The sequence below is a fragment of the Fistularia commersonii genome, chromosome 16 (genome assembly GCF_037954325.1).
Source record: "Fistularia commersonii isolate RoL2024-O1a breed Wild chromosome 16, RoL_Fcom_v1.0, whole genome shotgun sequence".
Lineage (NCBI taxonomy): Eukaryota > Metazoa > Chordata > Actinopteri > Syngnathiformes > Fistulariidae > Fistularia > Fistularia commersonii.
In genome coordinates, this window is record NC_141299.1 from 15,076,091 (window position 1) to 15,100,305 (window position 24,215).

The 24,215-nt window shown below is 38.3% G+C and overlaps 1 protein-coding gene across 8 annotated transcripts; it reads left to right on the plus strand.

Moving 5' to 3' along the window:
* Nucleotides 1-376: 376 nt before the first annotated feature.
* On the plus strand, nucleotides 377-23,466 carry armc9 (armadillo repeat containing 9). 8 transcript variants are annotated; one of them, XM_086162072.1, is made up of 27 exons: nucleotides 377-522; nucleotides 905-1,002; nucleotides 1,328-1,453; nucleotides 1,571-1,741; nucleotides 2,841-2,996; nucleotides 3,125-3,217; nucleotides 4,466-4,490; nucleotides 5,019-5,176; nucleotides 5,387-5,485; nucleotides 6,299-6,334; nucleotides 8,104-8,138; nucleotides 8,825-8,936; nucleotides 9,095-9,187; nucleotides 11,322-11,412; nucleotides 12,223-12,346; nucleotides 13,666-13,805; nucleotides 14,437-14,513; nucleotides 14,718-14,792; nucleotides 14,979-15,069; nucleotides 15,185-15,237; nucleotides 15,808-15,906; nucleotides 16,431-16,531; nucleotides 17,238-17,404; nucleotides 17,864-17,978; nucleotides 20,504-20,670; nucleotides 21,121-21,187; nucleotides 22,460-23,466. In XM_086162072.1, exons 2-26 carry the CDS (start codon nucleotides 928-930, stop codon nucleotides 21,150-21,152), a joined length of 2,511 nt encoding a protein of 836 aa, XP_086018198.1. In that variant the 5' UTR covers nucleotides 377-522; nucleotides 905-927; the 3' UTR covers nucleotides 21,153-21,187; nucleotides 22,460-23,466. The 8 variants fall into 8 exon arrangements, with proteins under 8 accessions (XP_086018198.1, XP_086018199.1, XP_086018200.1 ...); XM_086162073.1 differs by lacking the exon at nucleotides 21,121-21,187; XM_086162074.1 differs by lacking the exon at nucleotides 6,299-6,334.
* The last annotated feature ends 749 nt before the right edge of the window (nucleotides 23,467-24,215 follow it).

The following is a 24,215-nucleotide window of genomic DNA, read 5'->3' on the forward strand; positions in this document are numbered from 1 at the left end:
GTTTTCGAATGTGCGGACATCAGACAAAATGTTATCCCTTTTCTAACTAATAAATAAACACATATTTTGAGTGCTAAAAAACAGCTGTCACGCATTTGTAATTTATCTAAGTTTTTCCTGTTGTTTACAAAAATGAATGGATAACGATTCTGATAAATAACTGAATTAAAAAGAATATGCTAACTATATATTACAGATTAAATAATAAATACACATTACACATATTAGGTATATTTAACAGGGACTAAAAGCAACCAGACAGCGCGTAATGAATAGCGGTCATATTATTTGCGACATTTTTCTCAACTTTCCGGCCTTCATTTCCCACATGTTGGTTGCTAGGTGGTTCAGCGTCCTTTCTGTGTACGTTGCTAGCTAATGGCTAGGCGGTCGATTTTGGTGGCCGAAACTGATTTCGGTGACAAAAAATCGATTACACAAGAGAGTTTTGTGGCAGCGGATTAACACATTTTGACAGCAAAGTCCTATATTCACTACGGAGCTTTATGTTGTGCCATTAAGGTGAGAATGATGTTGTTATACCCTTATTAGCATGTCCGCTAACACCTGCCAATTTTCCATAACTTCAGCTTTGACGCTCCAATTGACCTATTGAAGACTATATTAAAATGTTAAAATCCCAAAGGCAAACGAATAGATTTAAAGATTAAAAATTAATTCGTCTGTGGAGCTACGCAGTAGGGATGCCACCTAAAAAGCGCATATCTGTGTCATGAAATGGTTATAAAATATGACTTTGATTAAAGTACTCGAGTCTGTCAGATTTTGAAGTTGTTAGTCATTTGCTTAGAATGCAGTTAGGAAACAATAATGATATATAATAGGTGCTGAAGTTGTTATTGTTGTTGTTGTTGTTGTTCGTATTGTTTTCCTATCTGCATAGGTGTGTGTGTCTTCAAAAGTCACATGAGTTGTGAAGAGGAAAGCGGGATGGGAGACATGTTGGCCACCGAGGCTAATCTTCTGGGAATGATCAAGGAGGTAAACATTTTGAAAATATGTCTTATCTTGCTATGTAAATTCTTCTCCTTTTACTTCCGGCTTTTCCCTTCAGGGGTCGCCAAAGTGAATCAAACCTCATATGTTTTATTTACGTCTCTTATTCTACTATGTGTATCGTCTTCTCTCACACCAATCAACTACATTATCCTCTTTCACTACATTCATGAATCTTATCATACTATGTAACTATTGATAACATACACAGTCCCCAGTGTTTGAAATTCAAGTTTACAAACTAATGAAAAGTATTCTTTTGTATCCAGTCATTGTTTACTTTAAGTGATATGTGCTCTGTCTCCGGCAGTACCTTAGGTTTGAGGAATTTGAAGAGACTGCTCGCAGTTTTGACAAGGAGTGCAAAAGCAAAGGCAAACTTGTGTCAAAGCCTCAAGGAAGTACTCTTAGACACTCAAAAGTTCTGATTGTCGAGGTAACCTGAACGCTAGTTGATCAAGATAGTGTATGTCAATTGTTTTGATTATGCACTATATTATATGCGGCTTTTTTATCATATGTTTCAGCCTGTCTTCCTTCTCATTCTACTCAGAAAGAGCTCCTAAGTTCATTTGACGATGGCGACCGCAAGGTATTCTTTGAGTTGTGGACGGAGAATTTTCCATCAAAGATAATCGACACAGATGTGGAGGGTCTGCGCTTGGAGTTCTACCTTCATATCCATTTCACCATCCACCCACTGAGAAACCATATGGGAAATCCGGTAGGAAGACTTCTTTTTTTCAATTTTGGAAAAAAATTTTTTTAAAGTAGTCCATAATTCTGCAAAAATTAAAGAAATATACATAGGAGGTAAGATAAGAATAGATAGCATAATATAATGCAGTGTTTTAGTCAGGGAAAACACCTGGTTGACGGTAAAACGTCAGTTTAACAAGCAATAGCTGATGTTGGCCACAACTAACTGTTCCCACTCAATTCCAGGTAAAAAAAAAAAAAAACAGAATTCCTTGCACCCCAAACCACACCCACAAGATTCACAGCAACAGAAACACACAGAAAACAAGCATCAACATAAACCCCAACATTCGTGACTCGCTACAATAAGATAAGATAAGATAAGATAAAATACACCAGAGGAGTTGGTGAAAGATAATCTTGGCAGTATAATTATATTATTATATTATTGTATAATTTATGTAATCTATATAACTATTATAGATCATAGACAGATCAAACACTTTATTACCTCCTTACTTTATAGACTATTATGCCAATGCTTAGCGAGTGAGCGCTGGCGCAACTTGCTACCCCGCTCGCCGGTTACTTGTCAGTTACTACTGTGTACTCTTCGTATGGCCATGTCTGCACAAGTGTCCTTGGGTTCAAAGAAAAGGGCCTTCAAATAAAATGCATAGCAATCATTATTATTAGCATTGTGTATTTTGTAAAATGTATTATGCAATCCAACTGCCTCATTCTTACTTTGCTGTTTTTTTTTCATTTTCTAAAACAGCCACTAAGCTGTGCTATAGGCCTTGTTCAGTACGATCTCTAACTGCCAATACCATTCTATGTTGCTGTTATTGAAACCATTAACATTAACATACCATTAGCGTCCTGTGAAGGCTTCCAATAAAACAGGAGATTCATATTCCATTAGATAATATCAATTTAATTAGAATAATCACCTTTAGTATATAAATATATTTCAGTAATTTTTTTTGTTTTGTTCCAAAAGACATGTATATTAAAAGCAAGGAATGTTTGCAACAGATGCAATTCTTTAAATGATTTCAACCATAACTGACGTTTTTATGGGCTTTCGAAAAACAAATGAAAGAAACTGACTTTGTCTCCAGGACCAGGCTGATGTCGAAGAGAGGATTTCCCATTTCAAGACATACCTGGAGACCAGGGGTGGAGCATTAAGCCATATGTCGGAGTTTTTGCCCTACTACGCTTTACCCTTTGTCCCGAATCCCAGTACCCATCCCTCTTTCAAAGATCTGTTTCAGGTTCTTTTTTGTTTATAGATATTGCCTGGTTGCTGTTTCTTAAAGGTTTTCATATACTGAGCATTATTATTCACTTAAATTTATGGATAAACCTTAAGACATTTTCTTTCCCCCTTCTGTCTGCGTAGGATACCTGGGTACCAAAGTTAAAAGATAGACTCGAGAAGTTTCTTTGTGTGACACTGAAGTCTTCAAACACTCCAAGGCTGGTGAATTTATACGTATCCTTTCTCGTGACCAGCTGACGTGTTGGTGCAGAGTAACGTTTAAAAAATACAAACTAACATGGAGCTGATAGTTATTTGAATTTAACCAAGATACTGAATTTTGAGATGTAATTTATCAATAGTAAATAATACACTGGGTATATTCACCAATATGGTGGACATTTTTTTTTTATTGTTAATTGTTTACTCAATATATCTGCTGTACTATAACTAAATCATTTTAAATTTGGTGCCTCATATAATGGACAGCACTGAAAATGCATACAGCTGTAAAATAGAATCATGAGACAGCCCACTCGTTTGTCTTGAGATATAGCAAAAGCTGTGTAGGTACAAATCAAGTTTTGTATTTTTTCATCGGATATTTTCTATTGGTTTGTAAAATAATCTGGAAGGAAATCAAAATCAGAACAGTAGGGAACTACGGGCAAATACAATCTTCTTCTGAATCCCCTCTCGTAATGTCCATGAAAATCTCATCTGATGGTGACTAAATAATATTTCTACTGAAAGCATCGGTGGCTGTATTCAGACAATGACTTTGTTTGAGCAAGGCGAATCTCTTCAGAAAGAAACTGCAAGTGTCGGGGGAATGGTTTGACAGGAAATCTTTTCTATTTGCTTGCCTATTTGCCCAGACATTAAACTAAATCCTTTTCCCACCAGCCGATCAAAGTTCATGGTATAGTATCCATCATCTCAATGGCTGACTGAGATAGTGCTTTGTAAATATGTACGATATGTACAAATTAAAGAAGTAAGTTTATCTAACATGTAACTGAGACGACACACTCGTAGATTTTTCCTTTTTTTCTCCAAAGTGGCCACAAAAAAAGACAATTTCTTTTCAAAGTATCAGAATATTGGAAAAATGGAGAGCGAGAATGTATTCTGGTTCTATTCTTGTTTTATTACCCTTGAAGATTGTGTTTGCACGTGAAAGGGTGTTGGTCTGTTGGACCTCAACAAACAATTGCCAGCCATGCATTGAACCACAAGAGAAGTGACTAGTTAAATCCTAAACAAACAATTTCTTCATCAATAATGCTTATTTTATACAGGATGTTTAACACTGCGTTTATGCCTCATGTATGAGCAAATATGACGCAGGACTTCATATTTACAAACTCTATGGATTTAAGTCACTGTGGAGCTCCATGTTTCATCAAGAAAAATATAATTGAAATGGTTGAATAGAGCTTCTGGGAGTGGTGTCCGTACTCTTTAACATGCGTCACACAGAAAGACGGCAGAAGGACGACTGAAGGTAAATGCTCAGACTATATAAACTCCCCCTTTCAGTTTTGAAAATTACTGAAGCTTTTGTTTTCCTTTTTTTTAAGCTCCCAAGATCACCTGAGCCACACCTCACACAGTTTGTCAAATCAAATTTGTCATTTTGGTTGGACGACATTCACAACTTTCAGTAAAGCTCCAACCATTTTCATAACAAAAATTACTTCCTTCAAATGGCGGTCACTTTTTGTAATAATTGATTGTAATTGTCATTATTTAATCTAATCCTGTATCACTTTGATAAATGTATTCCTTTTTTTCAAATTTGTAAGTGAGTGTAACTAATCTCGAGAAGCACAGAAGGGCGGAAAGTTGATTGACGTTTTTCAGTACTGACTTATGACTTGTGAAAAATTCAAACTAACATCCATTCCGTTGTCTCCTTACCTTTTAAATGAAACAATGAATTATTTTTTCATTCTTTTAAAACTGTAAGGTGATTGTTTTTTTTTTCTGCTTGTCTTTTATTGTTTGTTTGTGTTTGGGTGGTGCTGTGCAGAGGCCATGCAGCAGTTGCAAGTGCAGCTACATGAGTCGGACAGACGCGCTGCCAGCTATATGCAGAAGCTGAACAAGATGCAAGTGGATTACCACAACCTTATTGGAATCACTGCTGAGTTAGTGGACTCGTTAGAAGCTACCATCAGCGGAAAGATGGTAGGTCCTGGTGTGGGCATTGTCATAGAGACAGTCACAATGCAGATACGCAAAGGCTCACGGACAGGGACACCAATGTGCTAATCAGCAGTGTGTGGGCAATCGTACTAGACTGATTCTATAATTGTAATTTTGAATATGAGCGCATAAACATGTACTTGCTTACACACCATATCTTTAAACTCTTGGGGCCTGTCATCTGTTTTGCAGATCTCCCCTGACTACCTGCAGGGTGTTTGTGTTCGCCTGTGCAGCAGCCAAATGAGGCAAAGCGTGCCACAGAGCACTGATTTCACCAGGCCGGGCACTGTGAGTGAAACCCCCGTCTCTCCTTTTGACATCTCACACAGGAATATGACAGGCCAGTTTTGAGTTATTTATAAATTCCTTTCATATTGTTCACACTGTAAAACTGTGCTGAAATCTATCTGACTGTAACGAAATATTGTAGCAAACACTGGAACCATTATACACCAATATGTTGCATGATATGCATGATATGGATTGGACTATAACAAATTACCATCAGTCATAGGAACACTTGGAAAGAGGAAAATTATTAAAACTATAATTAAAATCAACAATAAACCTTTTAAAAATTACCCCTTCCTCCAATTGCTTTCTCATGCATACTATTTTGATTAGTATTAGTTTTGAAAATTAGATGGGCAAATAAAAAGTAATTGTGCATCAGAACAATGTTAATATGAAATTACCCTGGGAAAAAAGTTTTAATACAATTAAAGAATTTGTAGAAAATCACATGAAAATTAAGAAGAAAAAAAAAACAGATATTGATACAAATTAGCTCAAAAAAATCACCTGAAATGTTTAAACTACCTTTTTAAAAAGATGTAAGAAATCATCTGAAAAATCAGAGTGGGTCAATATTTGTAGAAAGGACCCTCGAGAATATTAGGAAACCGCTCTTGTTAATTGCGTGCCAGAAGAGTTTGCCGAGTAGTAATGTTCAGTTCAAATATTCGCTAGTGACGTTTACATCCTTGTTGTCCTTTCACAGCTGAAAACATGCATTTTAAATGACACAGGGTTTTGAACTGATAACTTCTTTCTGTGTGTTCTTTTTGTTTTTTGGGGGGTGTGATGCTTTTGTCCACAAAGGGGTATTACTCTATAAGTCCGTATGATGATGGCCGCGTAAGTTTTTATTTCAGTTTTTTATTTCATCTTTTCTATTTCATCTTTCTCAATGCAGCTCCCCGCTTGTCATCCGGCTTGCTCCTCGTCGTATCCCTTCCCACCTTCCTCCCTTCACCTGTCTCCTCATCTTTGTTTGCCCTCCTTTCTTCCAGATAACCATCCTCTTATGCATTGTAGTCTATCCATAGTCCTTTTCCATGTTTTTTTTCCATTTTTCTCCAGTTACCGCTGGAATGTCCTGGTTTAAAGGGATGATAGGTTTCACTTGAAGTTGTTTAAAAAAAAAAAAAGGAAGCTTTTTGTTGTGTTACAAAAAAGGGCACTGTCTTAGATGTACCTCATTATTACGTTTGTCATTTATCTCTTGAGTTAAATGCTGCCATTTAAATTTTTTTACAACCCCCCCCCCCATACCATTTTTCCAAATAGGTTTAGACAAATGCCAAGAGAGGGATAAGAGTGTGAAAGCAGTCCTCTCATGCTCACGTTGTCAAACGTAAGAGTCAAATTACAGGGATATGAAAAGACCCAACCACTGCGCTGTAATCACATTGATTCTCAGCATAATTTAGTTATTTTGATAGATTGTGCCGCGCACAAGAGCCTCAGTGTTTCGTAAAAGAACCTTAAAATAACATGTTACGTAGACAACAGTGGACCACCCCTTTATACTAGGAAATGAAAAATAGAAACATTCACTTATTCTTTATGAATAAATGAATGGATGCTGTAGCTTGAAACACTCCATCATATGTGTCCTCATACAAAATGCATCTATTCTCCTCGTTCCGGCACGTCATCATTAATCTGCAACTGAAAGATTCTGCATGTGCTTGTAGAGTATGAAATGATTTTTTTATGTTTTTTTTTTCCTTTCTATTTTACCGTCTTTTATGTGATACACCACTTTTCTTTTACTAGTCGGGCTAATTTAGATCACAGAGAAGAGCGCCGCGCTCGGACAATAAACGTCAATCGTGGAATGGCCGCGGGCAAAAGATAATAACAAGGGCAAGGGAGAAAAAAAGAACAGGTATCACTAAAGTAAACTGTGAATTGTCAGAGAATTCAGGTCATTCCTTTTCTTTGTGTAAGTGGCCAGATTAAACGGGATAAGAATCTCTGAGCTATTGTGGAAATCCCAAGGTAATGTTGCGTCTTTGTCTCTTTCATCCGACATGAAAAGAACTTAAATGTTAGTCAGGAACCGTGGTAGCAAAGTTCCTCCCGTATTTCTGAGCCATACAGAGGTGATTTGACAGAGGTGTTAAAAATGAAGGGATGGCTGTTTCACATTAACCTGCTCTCTGGTACCATTTTACTAACAATGAACAGTCTGAGCCTACTTGTCAGTGACTGCATGGGTGATGTGACTGAAATGGTATTGATTGTTTAGAAATCTAGCATGCACAACAAGCACTATGAGTATATGTCCTGTTTGTTATTGTGTTAGTTTACAAACACATCAGAGTAATTCAGAGGATAAGAAATTATATGGTGAAGGGGATTTCTCAGCACTTTAAAGTGGGGCGTAACACACTTTCATATTATTTCAATTGCAGAAATAAGGAACAGATTAATGGTCATGGATGTTTTCTTTTGCAAAAGGAGAAAAAACAAAGGCAGCTGACACTTATAATAATGCTAATATCTCTTTTTTGTACATTTTTCTGTCCCACTTTAAAGAAGCCATGCCTTAAGTACAAAATGAACAAAATGCACAAATGACATGTTTTCGTTCATTTCTGTCTTACTTGCTTCCCCAGGCTTCCTCAATTCTACGAACCTCCATTGTGTCACAGTAAGTGTTAAATTTACAGGAATTGTTATTCTGAAGATGAATTATGCAGGAATCCTCTGATCCACTATCGTGTCTATTTTCATATAGCAAGCCAATTAATTCTAAAGGCATTGCTCCATCTGATTAAATGACCATGATATTTAGTGATTTCTTAATAAATCTTCTTTTGTAGATTTTTCCCCACATTGCAGTCATTACCAATTGTTTGCAGTTTGTCAAGAATCACAGATGTCAAACATCTGTACTTGAGTTTACTAACTTGGATTTTTGTCAAAGGCACTAGTCACAAGGGGGCACTATGATAGAAATTGTTTATTTTTGCTTTCATTAAAAAAAACAATTGAATTCTGAAAAAACAGAGACAGAGATTGAGTTTCTCACCTGATTGTTGTTCAGTATGTCATTTATTCTTCATTAATCACTGGAGGCATGAATCCTTAGCAACTGAATGGTTCATGTCATCTGATGTGGTTCTAACTTAACAAATTTTGATTTGCACAATTACAACAAAATATTTTTGGCTTACACTAACTTAATATTCATCACATTTGAGGGTGGATACCAACTCAGGCAAACAGTAGCTTATTCTGATCTATGAGTCATTTTTAGAAATAAGAAAATACATTATGCTTCCTGTGATGCCTTATTCGAACGTAACTCAGGACACCTTGCTGTGTCCCTCTCAGGAGATCCAAGGAGGTGCCAATGCTGCCCTCACTGGACTACGACAAGGTGAAAAATGATCTAGTCGAAGGCTCGGACCGAATCAGGTCCCTCCTGCTGCAGGCGCTGCGCTGGGTGTGTACATATTTCAGATAGTCATTTTGTGATTACTTCTGAAAACTTGCAAACCGAAAGTCATTCGATATGATCATTGTCTGGATAGTTTTTGTCTTTTGCATTCGCCTAACTTGATATATAAGTCCTAACTGGTGGGTGTTTGTTACAATTTTTAGAGACTGACTCGCTCGCTTCCTGGTGAACAGAGAGACACGGTGCTGCAGGCCTACGTCAACAATGATCTGCTGGAACGCTATAGCACAAAGCAGGTTAGAGCCCAGCTTCCTCCTCACGGGATCCGCATTTAAAAATTATGAATGAAGTGCAACATATTTGGTCTCAATCAAAATGACTTTTCGTTCCCCAAAAAGATTTAAAATGTGAACTGTGATCGGAAATCATCAAGGATATAACCAGATTTCAGTTTTCTTGGTGATATTCCATTACAAGGCTTTTCATACAAGGGTACTGGCGGACCTGTCCCACTGGCCCTTAAGTCTTTATTTTGGTATCATTTCCCCGTAGACTCGTTTTTGACCCGTTCTCTTTAGAAAGCATCACTTTTCATTTCGTGATAGGCCAGTGGAGAAATAGCTACAGATAATACTCGAGATTTCGCCCTCTGAAAAGGCTCTTGAAAGAACCACGTGTGTTTCTTGTAAGCATTGTTTTCACTTCCCTTCTTTTGTTTTCTTCTTTTTTTTTCCACATACCCCCTCTTTGTTATCAAAAATCCTTTTATAGAAAGAGAAAATGATCCTCTGCACCTCAGAGCTCAGTGCTTTGTCAGCGCACTTATTAAAGTACTCAGATCCACCTCTGAAAGACACTTGGGTCATTTAATTGAGAGTCACAGTTGGGAGATGGGATTTCAAGATCTTATTTATACCTCAAAGATATGAATATATAAAAATAATATAAAGCACCCGATGCATAAACCACAGTCATTTAAGGAATCCAGTAGAAATTTGTAAAAAAGTGAAAATTCATGAAGCAAAATTACAGTTTTCCACAATCTTTAGAGTACTACCATAACATATACAGTGCCTATCATAAGTATTAACCCCTTTGGATGTTTTACCCTTTTAGTGCTTTCATAAATCAATCATGGTCAATAAAATTTGGCTTCTTTAACAAAAAAAAATTTAAAGTGAAAAACAAAGTAGAAAAAACTTTGTGTTAAAACTCAGTTGTCTCAAATCAGCTTCTTCATTGTCTATCAATAGAAAACCTCGTTCAGCACAATTAGTCTGGTTTATTTCAAATACCTCTGCTGAAACAGCCCTTACAAAGGTGGTGAATGATTTGTTATTGGCTGTAGACTCAAGAGCCATCCTCTGATTTATTATTGTTTGACCCGAGTGCTACCTTTAATACTGTAGATCATCATATATTGTTGGACAGACTGGAGAGCCTTTTTGGCTAATCAGGTCAGATCGACCGTCAGTTTGATTCATACTTGTCTGAGAGATCTCAAAGTGTTCTCATATCCTCTCTCAACCTTATGCGGTGAGGTACGGGTTTCCACGGGGTCCTGTTCTGGATCCACTGCTGTGTTCACTATACATGCCACCACTGGGCCAGATTGTGTGTAAATTTGAATTCTATTGTGACTTCCATGCGGACGATCTTCAGCCGTACCATATATGCCATTGAACACAGGTGGACTGGATTCACCTTAACTCTGTGCCGCTCTGGCTGCTGCTCAGAGCTGGTTGTCAGCAAATTTTACTTCTTAGGTCAGCCGTGATGGAAAGGAGAGTTTTTGGGCCAATGAGGCTGAGTACTTTTCATAACAATCTTTGGATGAGAGTGTTATTCACTGCTGCAACACATTAAATTACCTGAGTCTTCATATTAAAGACGTAACCAGAGTTCCCCTTTACCTCCTTATAAACATCCACAATATAATGCATCCCGCATTTGTGACATCACGTTTGAATTATTGCAATGCCCTCTTATCTGGGTTGTTAAAGTAAAGCAAGATACAGGAGCAAGTAAAGTTGAACTTCTCACTCCCATGCTGGCATCACTCCTTTGGCTTCCTGTTCAGGTGAGAATAGAGTTTAAGGTGTTGCTCCTCACCCCTTAATATAGATAATGGCACAGTATCATCTTATAAATTTGACTTTGTGACGTAACATGTGCCCCAGATGTGCATTGCATTTCCATGGTTTCAAGCCTTTTGTGGGTCCCCAAGGTCCTGCAAAAAATACTGTTGGCATTATCATTATTATTATTATTATTATTATTATTATTATCATTACCTTATTTATTTGCATTCAATTACGTTGTGTCGGCCAGTTCTGATTTTTTTATATAACACCAATAGTAATGTATGAAGCTAGATTGAGTCTTATATCAACAAAGTATTTTAAAGTACCCCATCATTTGTTTCCATAGAAAACCGTCCTTCATTTATTGGTATCGAAGAATGAGAATGTACGTCAGTATATGGCTCGTCTGGTCAATGCCTTTGCTTCCCTGGAGGAAGGTAAGTGATAACCTGATGGCTAATTAAGTCATCATATGGTAAATACCTCTTTAACTGGAAGGAAGTGAAGTCTGACTTATTTTAGGCTGAAAACAGATTTGTTGCATGTTTTTCACAGAGCAGTACAAGTTGAATTTTTTCCATGAATCATTTCATCTCACTGAGTTTTTCCTCACAGTACTTACTGATTTTTAACAACAAACAAATAAAGCTGTGCTACTTGGTATGTTAATAGTGACTCTGACAAGAGTGCACTGCAGTGACAACGTATGTCACGTAGGTTCACGGTTCTGCACACTTATAAAGACGCTTATGATCTATGTTCAGGACTTGGATTTAAAATTACTCAATAACTCCCACGTTAACTTTTCTTATCAGTTCCCCTGGTACAATGACAAAGTCAAAGCACGATAAACCATTTGAATGAATGACTCTTCACTGCTCCTAATTAACATTACCTGTTAGTAAAAATGCAGGGCCACTGTTTCCCATTTCTTTGTTGCTGGATCTTTTTTTAACACTTCCATATGGATAAAATTCAGGTTCACTAGGTTCAAAAAATGGTATGTCACTTGACGGAACCATGGAATACCCAGTCAAATGACTCCGGCGAATCATTTTTAGGCTCACAGGCTGTTCGGATTTTCATGTATCCTTGTCGTTATGTTTACTTAACATAACTGTTGAACTCTCTGGTTTTATAGATAAACCAAGTATTTATACATATATTGTATGATGATGCTAAATGCTGCTTGAAAACTGCTTTTCATGTCTTTTGATCTCCAGTAAATGTTGTGCGACTGCTTACAGGTCGGATTTACCTCTCACAAATCCCTAGTCTTCTGAAGCATCTCACAGAGGTGCTCAAAAAGGAAGAAAAAGACTCCCTGACGCGAGAGAACGTGCTAGTGGCTCTGCAGAAACTTAGCCTCAGGTAAAGAATTTCTATATAAACAGCGCTGGACGGCAAGCTAGTTTAGAACCGAGTTCTAATTTCTTACAGGGTGTGTGTGTGAAATACAGATTTGAATCCTACCCAGTTGATCAGAAAAGTGGTTTTGACATAATTGGCCCTTTTTGTCTGGTCACTGTAATATCCTGGACAATATTGCAGTTGCAGAGATGAGAATAGGAAGAGAATGAGCAATGATAACTTTAAAACCTGAAGTCTGTACTTTTTCTCAAGTAAAAGATATGTAATCTTTAAAATCCAATGATTCCCCTTTTTGTCACTTCAGAGTTTACAAATTAATTAAGTATTTGTATTTCATTACGAGGATGGAAAACTTTTAAAAGATGTTAAACACTTGTTAGATATCTGCCTGCGATATATATATTCCTATATAAATCTAGTTTTTTAAAACATTCTGACATGACTAATATCCATATGTTTTTTTTTAATTAAGCTATAAATTACATATTATTATCCTACTCTATACATGGTGATTTCATTTTTATACTTAGTAAAAAAAAGGATTCATCCATTCTAAAAAAATATGACATTCTTAACTTAATTGTGGTGGAGACTAAGAGGCGGGTGGAGGGTGATGAGCAAACAAAGGTAGAGAATCAAGCTTGTTGGAAGCTGGCAGAGGGAAAAATACACCAATCTTTATTGTGTTTGTGAAGGTTCTCAGTCATCTAGTAAGCCGTTTATCATTATCACATTTGTGGCAGTTTGCTTAGTTTCTCGTCTACGATTTTTCAGTTTCAACAGACTGAAGGGAGTTTCCAGTATATATGTAAGGCATATATAGGCAAGGATTTTGGGGCTGGTAGTGGTCTTGGTTGGATGGGGTTTTGTATGTTAATGTACATTGTTATGTTAATGCTATTGTAAATGGAAAACAAAGGTAAACACTCGGGCAGCTCACCTGAGTTGGTATTTGAAAAGAGGATCATACAACTGGTGTGGATTGTTGGAAAACAATAGAAGGCTGTTAGTTCTCCTAAGGCTCGGCTCGGTTGGGAGTCTCAAACTAAAACAAGCCCAGTTGCCACAATAAGATCTGATGAAGATTGACCATGACCTGAATGGCGGAGAAGCTTCACAGACCGATGCAAAAGGGATTGGTTAATTTTTTTTATCAAGCTCAATTCAATGCCTTTGTCCCGAACACATGGTGAGGTATGATCGGCCAATCTTTATCAGTTGAGCAGTTATGTTATTATTGTTAGTATTAAAAAAAGAATAAGATAGTCATCAAATTTTGACAAATGCAATGCATGGTTTTATTGTTTTATTTGTGGCAGGAGGAGCCAGCAAACAGCCATGATATCGGATGGTGTGATTGGCTGGCTGGTGGATGAGTTGCAAGACTCGGACTGTCTCAGTGATTACACCCTGGAGTATTCTGTCGCTTTGCTTATGAACCTTTGCCTTCGAACAAAAGGTAACCCAAGGGGGCGTCATCACAGTGTAGAACATACTTTTTTTTTTTTAAAAACTAACACTAGTGTTTTAGATTTCTGATGAAGACATAAATGATGCAGTGACTTGCTATCCAGTATAATGTCCACTATTTTGGGTCACAAGTAGCTTCATTCAATTTAGACACGCCCAAAGTAAACCAAAAACAGTTGTTCCCATTTTATAAAGCCTATCTGTATATCTGTGTAGCCCTCTTGTCTGAAACGTCTTCTGCAAGAGAGGCATGGAGGAGAGCTAGACCTGGAATATGTCATGATAGCGTTTTGAATTAGATTTATCTCCTGTAAAGCTGCAATGTCTGTATTTTTCCTCTGTTCAATAATTGTTACCACGGCAAACAGTAAAAGACTATTAAGTGAAATATTTATCCTCTCTCTCAGCATACCCGAGACCTGTCTCTGATCAAATCACAGTGAAATACATTGGTGTACTGGATTCATGTGTACGTTTGCCAACCAAAACAGTGAATTAACAAAGGCTAAATAAGAAAAGAATTTCTTCTATTGAAGTTCTGGATTATGTCCCATTGCACTTTATAAGTGAATGTGTTTATCAAGTCGGTGTGTTTGTGTTTGCCGCCTATTTTTGTACAGGAAAAAAGAAGTGTGCAGAGAATGCCAAGCAAGTGCTAAAGGTCTTAACTGACCTCCTCGGGCACGAGAATCATGAGGTTGGTGACGCACACGTCTGCAAACACTCGCACACAATACCATGTCCGCAATAGACGTAAAAGACATTTTAGGAGCGGTATGAACACCACATCGAGAAGGTGTGCTGTGAAAGTCTAAAGAATACATAAAAGCTACTGTATATTGTATGACCAGTCCAACCAGTATAACCAAAAGTTACGTGGGCCCCTTTCTATCTTTTTTAGATTCGACCGTATGTCAATGGAGCCCTGTATAGTATCCTATCCGTCCCTTCTGTGAGGCAAGAAGCTAAAGCGATGGTGAGCTACTGTAAATGTTTTGCTTTCAGATGCAGAATTTACAGTAATTTATGTTTGTCCTTCCTTTATGTCCTAAAAGGGGCCAGAGGTCGACAACGACCCGCCATAGTTTTACCTTCACAATGGAATGCCTTGTCTTATTTTAATGTCATACGGTATAAATTCCTGTTTTATTCAAAACCGTAGAGTATAGAGGAAATTCTCTGCTGCTACAACACAGAGGACAATCCTGACCTGAACAGACAAATCGGGTTCATCATTAAACAGCTCTACTCAGGTCAGTGAATTAACTTGTACCATTACGACTGATGAATATCCTGCATTTTAAATTCCATTTTTTGGGGGAAAGCATACCAACCTAATTAAGTCCTTCGGTCTCCCTTTTGACCTAGCTGAAGAAGATGTTTCAGATTCAGATGATGAAGAGGATGAGGATGGCAGTGATGTAAGACTCTCTTCCATTATATTCTCGTCGAAATCTTGAATTTCTTCACTTGAAGACGTTTTGCTCCTCATCCGAGAGGCTTCTTTTCCGAATATAATACATATATACTATATATATACTATATTCGGAAATTCCTCACAGGTCTTTAGAACTCTTGGATGACAAGTGAAACGTCTTCAAGTGAAGAAATTCAAGTCCAGTTGCCACGAAAAGAAGATTTCGGCAAGAGTACATCATGACCTGGATACTGACAACCTCCGCAGACATGCTACTTCCATTATATTGGGTTATTCATTTCAGTAAATATGATCAAAAATCATTGTCGCTTTCTGAAAAGAGGCGAAAAACTGAAGTGAAAAGCGGACATATGTAAATTAAGAACCCATACCCCTCGTCCACAGCGGTTATGAAACCGTGGCCAAAGCTAAAAATGGCATGACACTGATATTTGATTTGCTCTCGCATTCATGCACATGTGTGAGGCTTCTTTAAAAAAAGGGGATTGTGTAGTGATGTCTGTGTAAGCATGTGTTGTTTTGAGATATTTGACTTTTTATTTTCTTCTGACAGGAAGATTTAATTGATACGGACTTGGATAAAGAGGAAATTATTCTGCCACAGTCTGGAGAACTGAGCGGGGAGAGTCTGCTCACCACAGAGTACCTGGGAGTAAGAGAACCCACACACTCGCTGCACCTTGAACTCAGCAATGTAAACAACATAATGGCTGCAAGATTTTAACTAAGAGTTTGCAGCCTCCTCATATTCCATATGTCATGTAGCCCCATAGAATTTAAAGGACGAAAATCAGAAGACACGGAAGGGTGACGTTGATTAGGTGCAACAGGAAGTGGTTGCATGGAAAGTGGTGTTTCTACCAGCAAATGTTTATAATCTATACTTTTTTGTTTTCAAAATGTAAAGGCTAAAACTACCTTTGAATTATTTTAATAGTAGGATGTGTCAGTTACATTTCTGTCCCTCTTTCCAATTCCCTTATATTCCCTCTTTAATATCACTTGCATAAATATTTGTAAACAATGCTATTTGTTTGGGGCCTTCATTCCTTTATGGTTCCCTGAGGACAGATGAATTAATATAGTAAATGCTCCTATTTGCGTTTGCTTGACACAATTAATCATTTTTCTTAATTGTTTTATTTTCTTCTTTTTCTTGTGTGTTTTGTTGTGCAGATTATGACCAACTTGGCAAAGGGGAAGAAGCCACATCCAAATGTTGATGAGCCTCTAAAACGACCGGTCACCCCCGGTTCTAATCGAAATATGAGTGCGGTGTAAGTACACAACTGATAGTAAGCAAACACAGCTGAAGTTTCTAGCTCAAGGGAATTATTTTGGTACTATTTTAGAGAAACAGACGCTCTGTTATTCATTACAAAAAAAAAAATGATATACAGAGATATGGACAGCTGATACCCGACCTCTTTTCTCTCACGGCCGGCCAATTTAACGCAGCACAAAAGAGCTCACGGTCCTATTTTGGATCGCATATTGAAAGACGGGGGGGGGAAATAAAAAGAAAAACTCCAAAGGGGTCACTCTGACAACAATTGTTGCCCCCTACAAGTCACCTTTTCAACCGCGCCTATAATGAAACATCCTTTAAAAGTAGTGCAGTAGGTCAAAAAAAGAAAGGGTTTTGTCTGATACTCATCTGATAGTCTGTCTGGCTCATTGACAAACGACTGTAAACACCTTTGTCGAGCAAACTATTGTCCATATTAACTTTACGCTGGAGGACAAAAAAAGCCATATTGTGAGAGTTAACTTTTTCCATAGACTAGTTGCAATTAGCAGAAAAGGGAATACAACTTTTTCAAGCATGTCTAAATACCATACTAGATTGCTGCACAATAAAATTCACAGCAGTATAGATAATGAATGAATGAATGAATCAATTATCAGGCTGGAACATATGAAAACAATATAAGTCACCTTGAATAGAAAAAAGGTTTTGTGTATTTTATGTGTTGCGTTTAGGGTCGACCAGGGTGGCAGTCACGGCGATGAGGGTGGCAGGAAAAGGGAATACTATCCCATCAGGCCCAAAAGTGCAGAGGGTAGCGCGCTGCCAAAGTACAACTCTCGACCCCGAACGAGCTGTGGGAATCGTCCGAGCACGTCGGATTCTATCCACGACAGCATCGGTGGGTACATCGCTGCCTTCAAAATGACCTTTTCATGTAAGATTGTGAAAAAGGATATAAGAGGTCCGTAGAAAACTGTTTAAAACTAACTAAATATTATTTAGATCCGCTGCATATTCGTGATTTAACTGCTATGCACCTCCCTGTTTTCATTTGAGTTTGTCTGTTTGCCAAACACCGACTTTTCACTTTGCAGGAATTCTATCAATACTTATGGAAGCAGATCAGTTTTTGCTCTGCTTTGGATCAATAGCCATTCCCATTTCATCCTAACCTGCACATTTTTACTCACAATTCAAGAAGACATGTTACTGTTTAAGACACCGCTGCATCCTAATGCACAGAATAGACAGTTGTACCAAAGCGAGACTCTATTTCAGTTTGTGTTATAAAGGTACAATGATTCTTTATCGTCTCTGACTGCTCTGTCTTCTCCATCACATTCATTCACATCCTCAGACTCGGACTCAGATTGTGGCCAGTTGTTCCACGAGTCAGAGTTCGATGGACCGTATGCAGGTAGAGCCAGCAGGAAGGGACATTCCCAGCAGGAACACAATGGGTATTCTGTCAGGTAAATGGACCCACGATTAATAAACGTACCAACACACTTCCAGAATAAAGAGTTATGTTTCTGTGAAACGTCTGATTTGAGTGTAATCAATTATTCTGACACTGAGTGAGGCATATAAAAAGGAAACTACACCCTGTGGTTTCCAATCATTGCTACCTCCTTGCATTTGTAACTACACCCTGTGGTTTTCAATCATTGCTTCCCCCTCTTTCACAATCTTTTCACACCTTCTCGGCAGTCACTTTCACAATCTAAAAAGCGCCACGCCCTTATTCATGAAGTCAAAGGGAGATGAGCCACCACCTGTCGCGTCTTAATTTGCTAAAATATGAAATGCGCCTCCCAACCTGAAAAGTACTTGTTTCATCCTTGCGATATACAATAGTTTGAACACCATAACAAATGTAGGTCCAAGATAAGCTGCCACTACATATTAAGACGTGAAAGTCACAATTCTTCACATGCAAGCTCATCATTAAAATAAACCCCGCAATAAAACAACAGGTATCGCAGCGATGGCTCACATTTAGAGAATGATTTCAAGTAAAACACCGACATCTGCTTTTAGATTGAGATGTGACACGAGCGTTGTTCGACAGCAATCGGGGTTCAGCGCCGCCAAGCCGCCGCTCCGTGAGATTGTGATGTGCGTTTCAACGAGCAGCATCCACAAAGCCTCCTATTCAAACTGACCTCTTTTGCTCCTCCGCTCCTTGAAATCCAGAGGAACTTGATTCTTTAATCCGGCCAAGAGTTGCAAGTCCAAGGAACCTGGTCACAGTGGTCCTTCTACCCGTCCCGCTTGAATAGAAAGCACAACTGCATTAAGACATATTTGGTGAGAAAATATTCCTGCCTGGGTAGGGCTGGGTAACCTCCCAAAAATACACCTAAAGAAAAAGTCAGAGCCTGTAACCAATGTAAATTTGCTCATGTTTTAATCAAATGCAGTGTTGTGCCTCATTTTTCTTAACTCAGAGGACAAACCTCAGGAATATGGACCTCAACCCCAGAAGGTTGCACCTTTAACTTAAAAAAAAATAGCCCCTTTACTGATGTTGTCAAAGCAAAAAGTACCCCAAAGTAGGAAAATTATATTAAAAATGTGTCCAAAAATATTCCTTATCGCTGTGATTAAGGCAAAATGCTCAAAGACCAGTGGTATCGACCGGAAGTATCCACTGTCAGAGGAGACAAAGGTGTGAAGGGTTTCCTCCCTGACACACAGAAGGAAACAGGCGAAAGCGTGATCTTGAGCTACAACAAAATATGAATAGGAGATAAAAATTACGCCAGCGTTTTTGAATTCTATTGTCTTTAATTCAGTCGCTGCTTTTCTTTATGTATGGTTTTCTTTGAGTTTATCAACTTTTCAAATTCAAGTTCAAAAGCTTGCACAATATTTTGTGAGACATATTTGCATCCCTTTATAGTTTTGTTCTCATAATATCATCAAAATTCAGCTGCGGATACCAGAAATGATTGAAAGCCAGAACAATAACTAAGGGGGACAAAAAGCCATCCATTATTGATAATAGGAATTCTTCCATTATTCGGGATCCAGCCTGATAAAGCAGGAGAGATTTGATTAATTAATAAATATTTATATATTTAATAAATATTCAGGTGTGACTGGCTTTCATTTTGTAATTACATACAAAATGTGCATGTAGTATTGCTTTATTTCCATTTAACATTCACCACTAATTCTTTTGCATGTAGCAAAAGCCCCTTTGAAGACACTGTATAAAGTTCCCTATCATAATTATGTTTCTCGCACAGCCTATCGGCGGAGTCTGCAGTATCTGTCCGATCAATACCGTCTTATGGAATACAAGATTGCCAAATGTTGATTCGAGACATGTTATCAAATATCCCACAATAGAAGAAAAGCTTGAATGTACGCTGTTGATTTCGACTGTTGTCCCATCAAGAATAATTGAATGCTGAATTTAAAGCTGATTTTACTGTTAAATAAAGTAACAATTTATAGGTGAGACTTTGTTAATTTAACTCGAATTAACATAATTCACATGCAAAATAATCAGTCATGAAAATAAGTGACCTACTACTGTGCATCCACATAAACAATAGGCGGATATAAAGTACATAAATGCAAAAAGCAGTGTGAACATGCATCTCACTGCTGGTGTACGGATGAATTTCAAATGTATTTTTATGTATCACGCAGTTGTGAGATGCAATCTGGTTGTGGGTGTAGTGTGTCGGGACTATTGACCATCTCATCAGATAAAAGGATTGGCTCACTGGGAAGGATCTTTCTAACCAACTCGGGCAGTTCCGGGGGCCGTTTTATGTTGCATATCAAAAGGGTGGCTCGATAAATATGGCTGGCCCACTTTACTGAAATGGCTATTTTCTTGAGGGGGGGGGTTCTTTTTTTGTCCAGTTTAATTTCAATCAATTGTTTTTGTCATCCGACAATTCGATTTGCACCGTCGATGTTCCAGGGGACATTTACAGGAGTGAAGCCTTTCTCTAAACTCCTCTTTTCTGTCTTCCAGTGTGGATTCCGTGCAAGCGTTTACAAGCAGGCCCAAGATTCCGCGCACACCCGACACAGCGGCCGGCCAGACCGGCACTACTGAGCGCCGGAGTCTTCGTCTGGCAACCCAGTTTTCCCAGTCAGAGCTACAGCAAAGCAGCCGGCCTGTATCTGTCAGCTCCACAGGTGTGAGTGTGTGTGTGTGTGTGTGTGTGTGTGTGTGTGTGTGTGTGTGTGTCATCGGGTACAGCCTTTGCTGCAAATTTCTTCATGACATTACATTACATTACATTACATTTGGCAGACGCTTTTATCCAAAGCGACTTACAATAGAGGACATAGGGACTGCAAATAACACTTGCAAATACAAGATGCACAGGAAATATACAGAACAGTAAGCTTGGGTTAGTGAGTTTTTTGTTTTTTTTTTTCTTATTTTTTTAAGACAAAGACATACACAAACATACACACACACACACTGCATAGCCTGACTTGGTGCCTAACCTCATCTGGGGCATCAGCGCAGTAAAAAGTCCTGAAAGAGAAAAGTTTTTACCTGTTTCTTGAAGGTTGCGATTGATGATGCTAGTCTTCAACCATTTGTAATTCTAACCGGCTATTTTCTCTTTTTGACAGTTTGGTCAGATTATCTATCAGCCACGATTTGACTGGCGTAGTGTTTCTAAAAGAAAAAGAAAAAATGGTGAGATGGATGCATGATTTCTATGCATCCCTTCTGTCTCTAGTTACTGGCTTTAAGACGCCACTAAGATACCATTTTTTTTTCCCACAAACAGGGTTAAAAACAAGATCGATCAGCAATCATTTGGAGTTTGCGTAGATTTTTGCGTAGATTTCCTCCGGGTTCTCCGTTTTCCCCTACCACTAAAAACATGTAGGTCAATAGGATAGGTCAGGATGAATGAGAGTGTGTTTGTGAGCGCAACTGTGGGACAATGAATGCAAATTAGCCCGTGGCTACAATACGGAGTGGTGTGTTTACATGCGTGTCTCATCTGTGTTCAACCAAATAAATAAAATAAAAAAAATAAATAAAATAAAAATAAAATAAAATAAAAAATAAAAAAAATAAAAAAATAAAAAATAAAAATAAAAAAAATAAACAAAATAAATTTAAAAAAATTCAAGCAGTCGAACGCGCAAAATGCCAAACGCGAACCAGATCGGTTGTTCTGGTGCTCTTAGCCGAGCGATAGCATCTCCCCGTGCTCTTACGCTCCTTCATTTTATTAATGCGAGATCAGCTCCGTCTCGTGTGCCGTTTTGCCTCGAACTGAAGGCCTGTAACAAGGGGCCTAATGGTAAGTTGAAGTCACTCCATCATCTCGGCTGCCACTTCCATTGATGTGGTCTGCTGTGTGTCAAACATTTCGAACCACTCGAGAAAGACGCACAATTGAGCCCGGCTTAAAAGGAAGCAGGAAGACGCGCCCACATAAATATGTTAGAGTCTACGACAAGCATCTGTTTCTGTAATTGCCGCAGACCCCCCCTCCCACTGGTTACTGGCTTTAAGAGGCCACTATCAGCTTCTGCCGCCGCATATTAGCCCTTGTTGCCAATCATGGGAGTCCTACGGGGCAGTGAGAACACCAACCACACTTTTTTTTTTTTTTTTTTGAAAGGATCCTGCGAAGCCGGCATTCAGTAAACACTTTCCCCGACAGAGATTCTCCTTCGGCTGAGTAAATATAGAGAAGGTGACTGTGTGGTGGACCAGACCACCCACTCGGTCGTCGCGGGAGGACAGAAAAAAGAAAGATCGATAGTCACGTTCAAGTGTGCGTCGGGTAAAAGTAAACCGATTCCTCGCCGCGTCTCACCGCCGTGCATCGTGCAACGTCCCGGCGTCCAGAAAACAGCTTGTCTCTAAACGCACGTTATTATTAGTTATTGATTTTTGTCTGTCTTTTACTTTTTCCCTTCCACCCTCGTCCCATCACCCTTCCCTCAGGGAGCCAGTCGAAGCAGAGGTGAGGAAGCAGCTTTCACCGTGGAAAAGCAGCTATCTCCCCTGGAACATCAGGCTTCCTGTAACCTCATCCCTCCAGGTTTGATCAGGGTCAGGGCAACAGAGATGGTCGAGAATTAGCAGCGGGACGAGGAGGAGGGGCCCAGACAATGCAAAGGATTGTGGCCCCGCATTTTTTTTTTTTTTTTTTTTTTTTGTTGGGCTTCGGCACACACATTCGTAACACGATACGAGGTCAGACAATTATAACAACCCCCAGCCATCCAGGCCAGCCTCGTTCGGCCCTCCGATTTTCTTCACTCCCTATCGACGAAGTAATAGTTGTCACACCGCGACACAATATACGCGACATACATTCACGGCCTGATTCGTCTGTGGACCAGATTCTTTGTTTTTTATTTCTGATCTATCGTCCCGAGCTGTAGAGATGGAAAGGAAAGCCGAAAAAAACGGCCCTTTTCCCCCAATATGCCGATCGCCTACATGTTTTCTGACTGAACTGCGGTGTATTAAAAGAAGTAAAAAAAAGTTTTACTGTTTCATTGATATAATTGCTGAAATCTTTTTTTTATATGGTTTTAAGGATAAGTAATACCATTGATTTAGAATTACAGAAGCCTTTGACAATATCTTATCAATACTCACTCACAACATCGCATAGGGATTCTTGAACCAATAATTAAAGTTCAAGTGCTAATTTTTGACCCCAGTAAAAAATATATCGACTGTTGACGGAGAATAATTCAAGAAACAAAAACCTTCAGTGTATGTGATCACGATTGCATCTTTTTAATTAATATCATTCTCCACAGATGTTTGCACAAGTCTTTTATGGCTGGTTTTATTTGTGTCATATTTAATATATATATATTATTATTATATGTAATTATTATTATACATATATAATTGTGTGAAATATCCAGTGTCCCTTGACCTTCACAGATGCGTGGAGTATTAATTTAAAAATAAACAATTGAATAAATGAAAAACTTGATCGTTCCATGTTTTCTACACCATCTTTTCATCTTATCTTTTCCTTATGAAAGCCTCATCCCTTTTGAATCGCCATATTTTTCTCGAAAATCCTCAGTTTTATGTCTCTTCCACTGTTCCCACCGATAAGGATGTTGCTAATTCTTAGCTCATGTTGCTGTCCTACTCAAGTATTGGAAATGTGTGTCATTTGTGAATTGCATACATTATAATCGTACTTATTTTTTACTTAAGGGCCATTTAGGACCCCTGTGCACGTCATCTCCGTCATCACCTTTTGAGATTAGTTTTAACTTCATTCATAAAGTTTTGAAATGGAAATGAATGAATGAAGTTGGATTTTGAAATGGATCACTGGAGAAATGCGGGATCCCTTGCTTTTTTGAATTTCCAGCTATTTAACTTGCTCCTCCTCTAAGTTTGTCAAGTCCCCTACGAATGGCTGTATTTGAATTGGTGACATAAAACTGGGCAATTCTTGTCATAATCTGCTTTTCGTAGTAACTGGACTTGATTTTTCTTCCCTTGTAGACGTTTCGCTAAGAAGATCTTGACAAAAATTAACCACAATCTGGATGACTGAGAATCTCCACAAACTCTTGGCAGTTTCAGTATCATTATTGTTGATATTCATGTGCGAGTTTCCAAAAAAATTAGACATTATGACTCAGACTTTTGGCCATTTCATCGTGAAAATGAATCATTGCATGTAAAAATCAATTTTTTCAATACTCACAACATGCCA

Excerpts from the sequence above, each read along its gene's own strand:
- armc9 (XM_086162072.1), top strand. The coding sequence starts at position 928 with ATGAGTTGTGAAGAGGAAAGCGGGATGGGAGACATGTTGGCCACCGAG. Across the intron at positions 12,347-13,665 it reads CTGCAGAAACTTAGCCTCAG|GAGGAGCCAGCAAACAGCCA; the intron begins GTAAAGAATTTC and ends TATTTGTGGCAG. Across the intron at positions 14,514-14,717 it reads TCGGGCACGAGAATCATGAG|ATTCGACCGTATGTCAATGG; the intron begins GTTGGTGACGCA and ends TATCTTTTTTAG.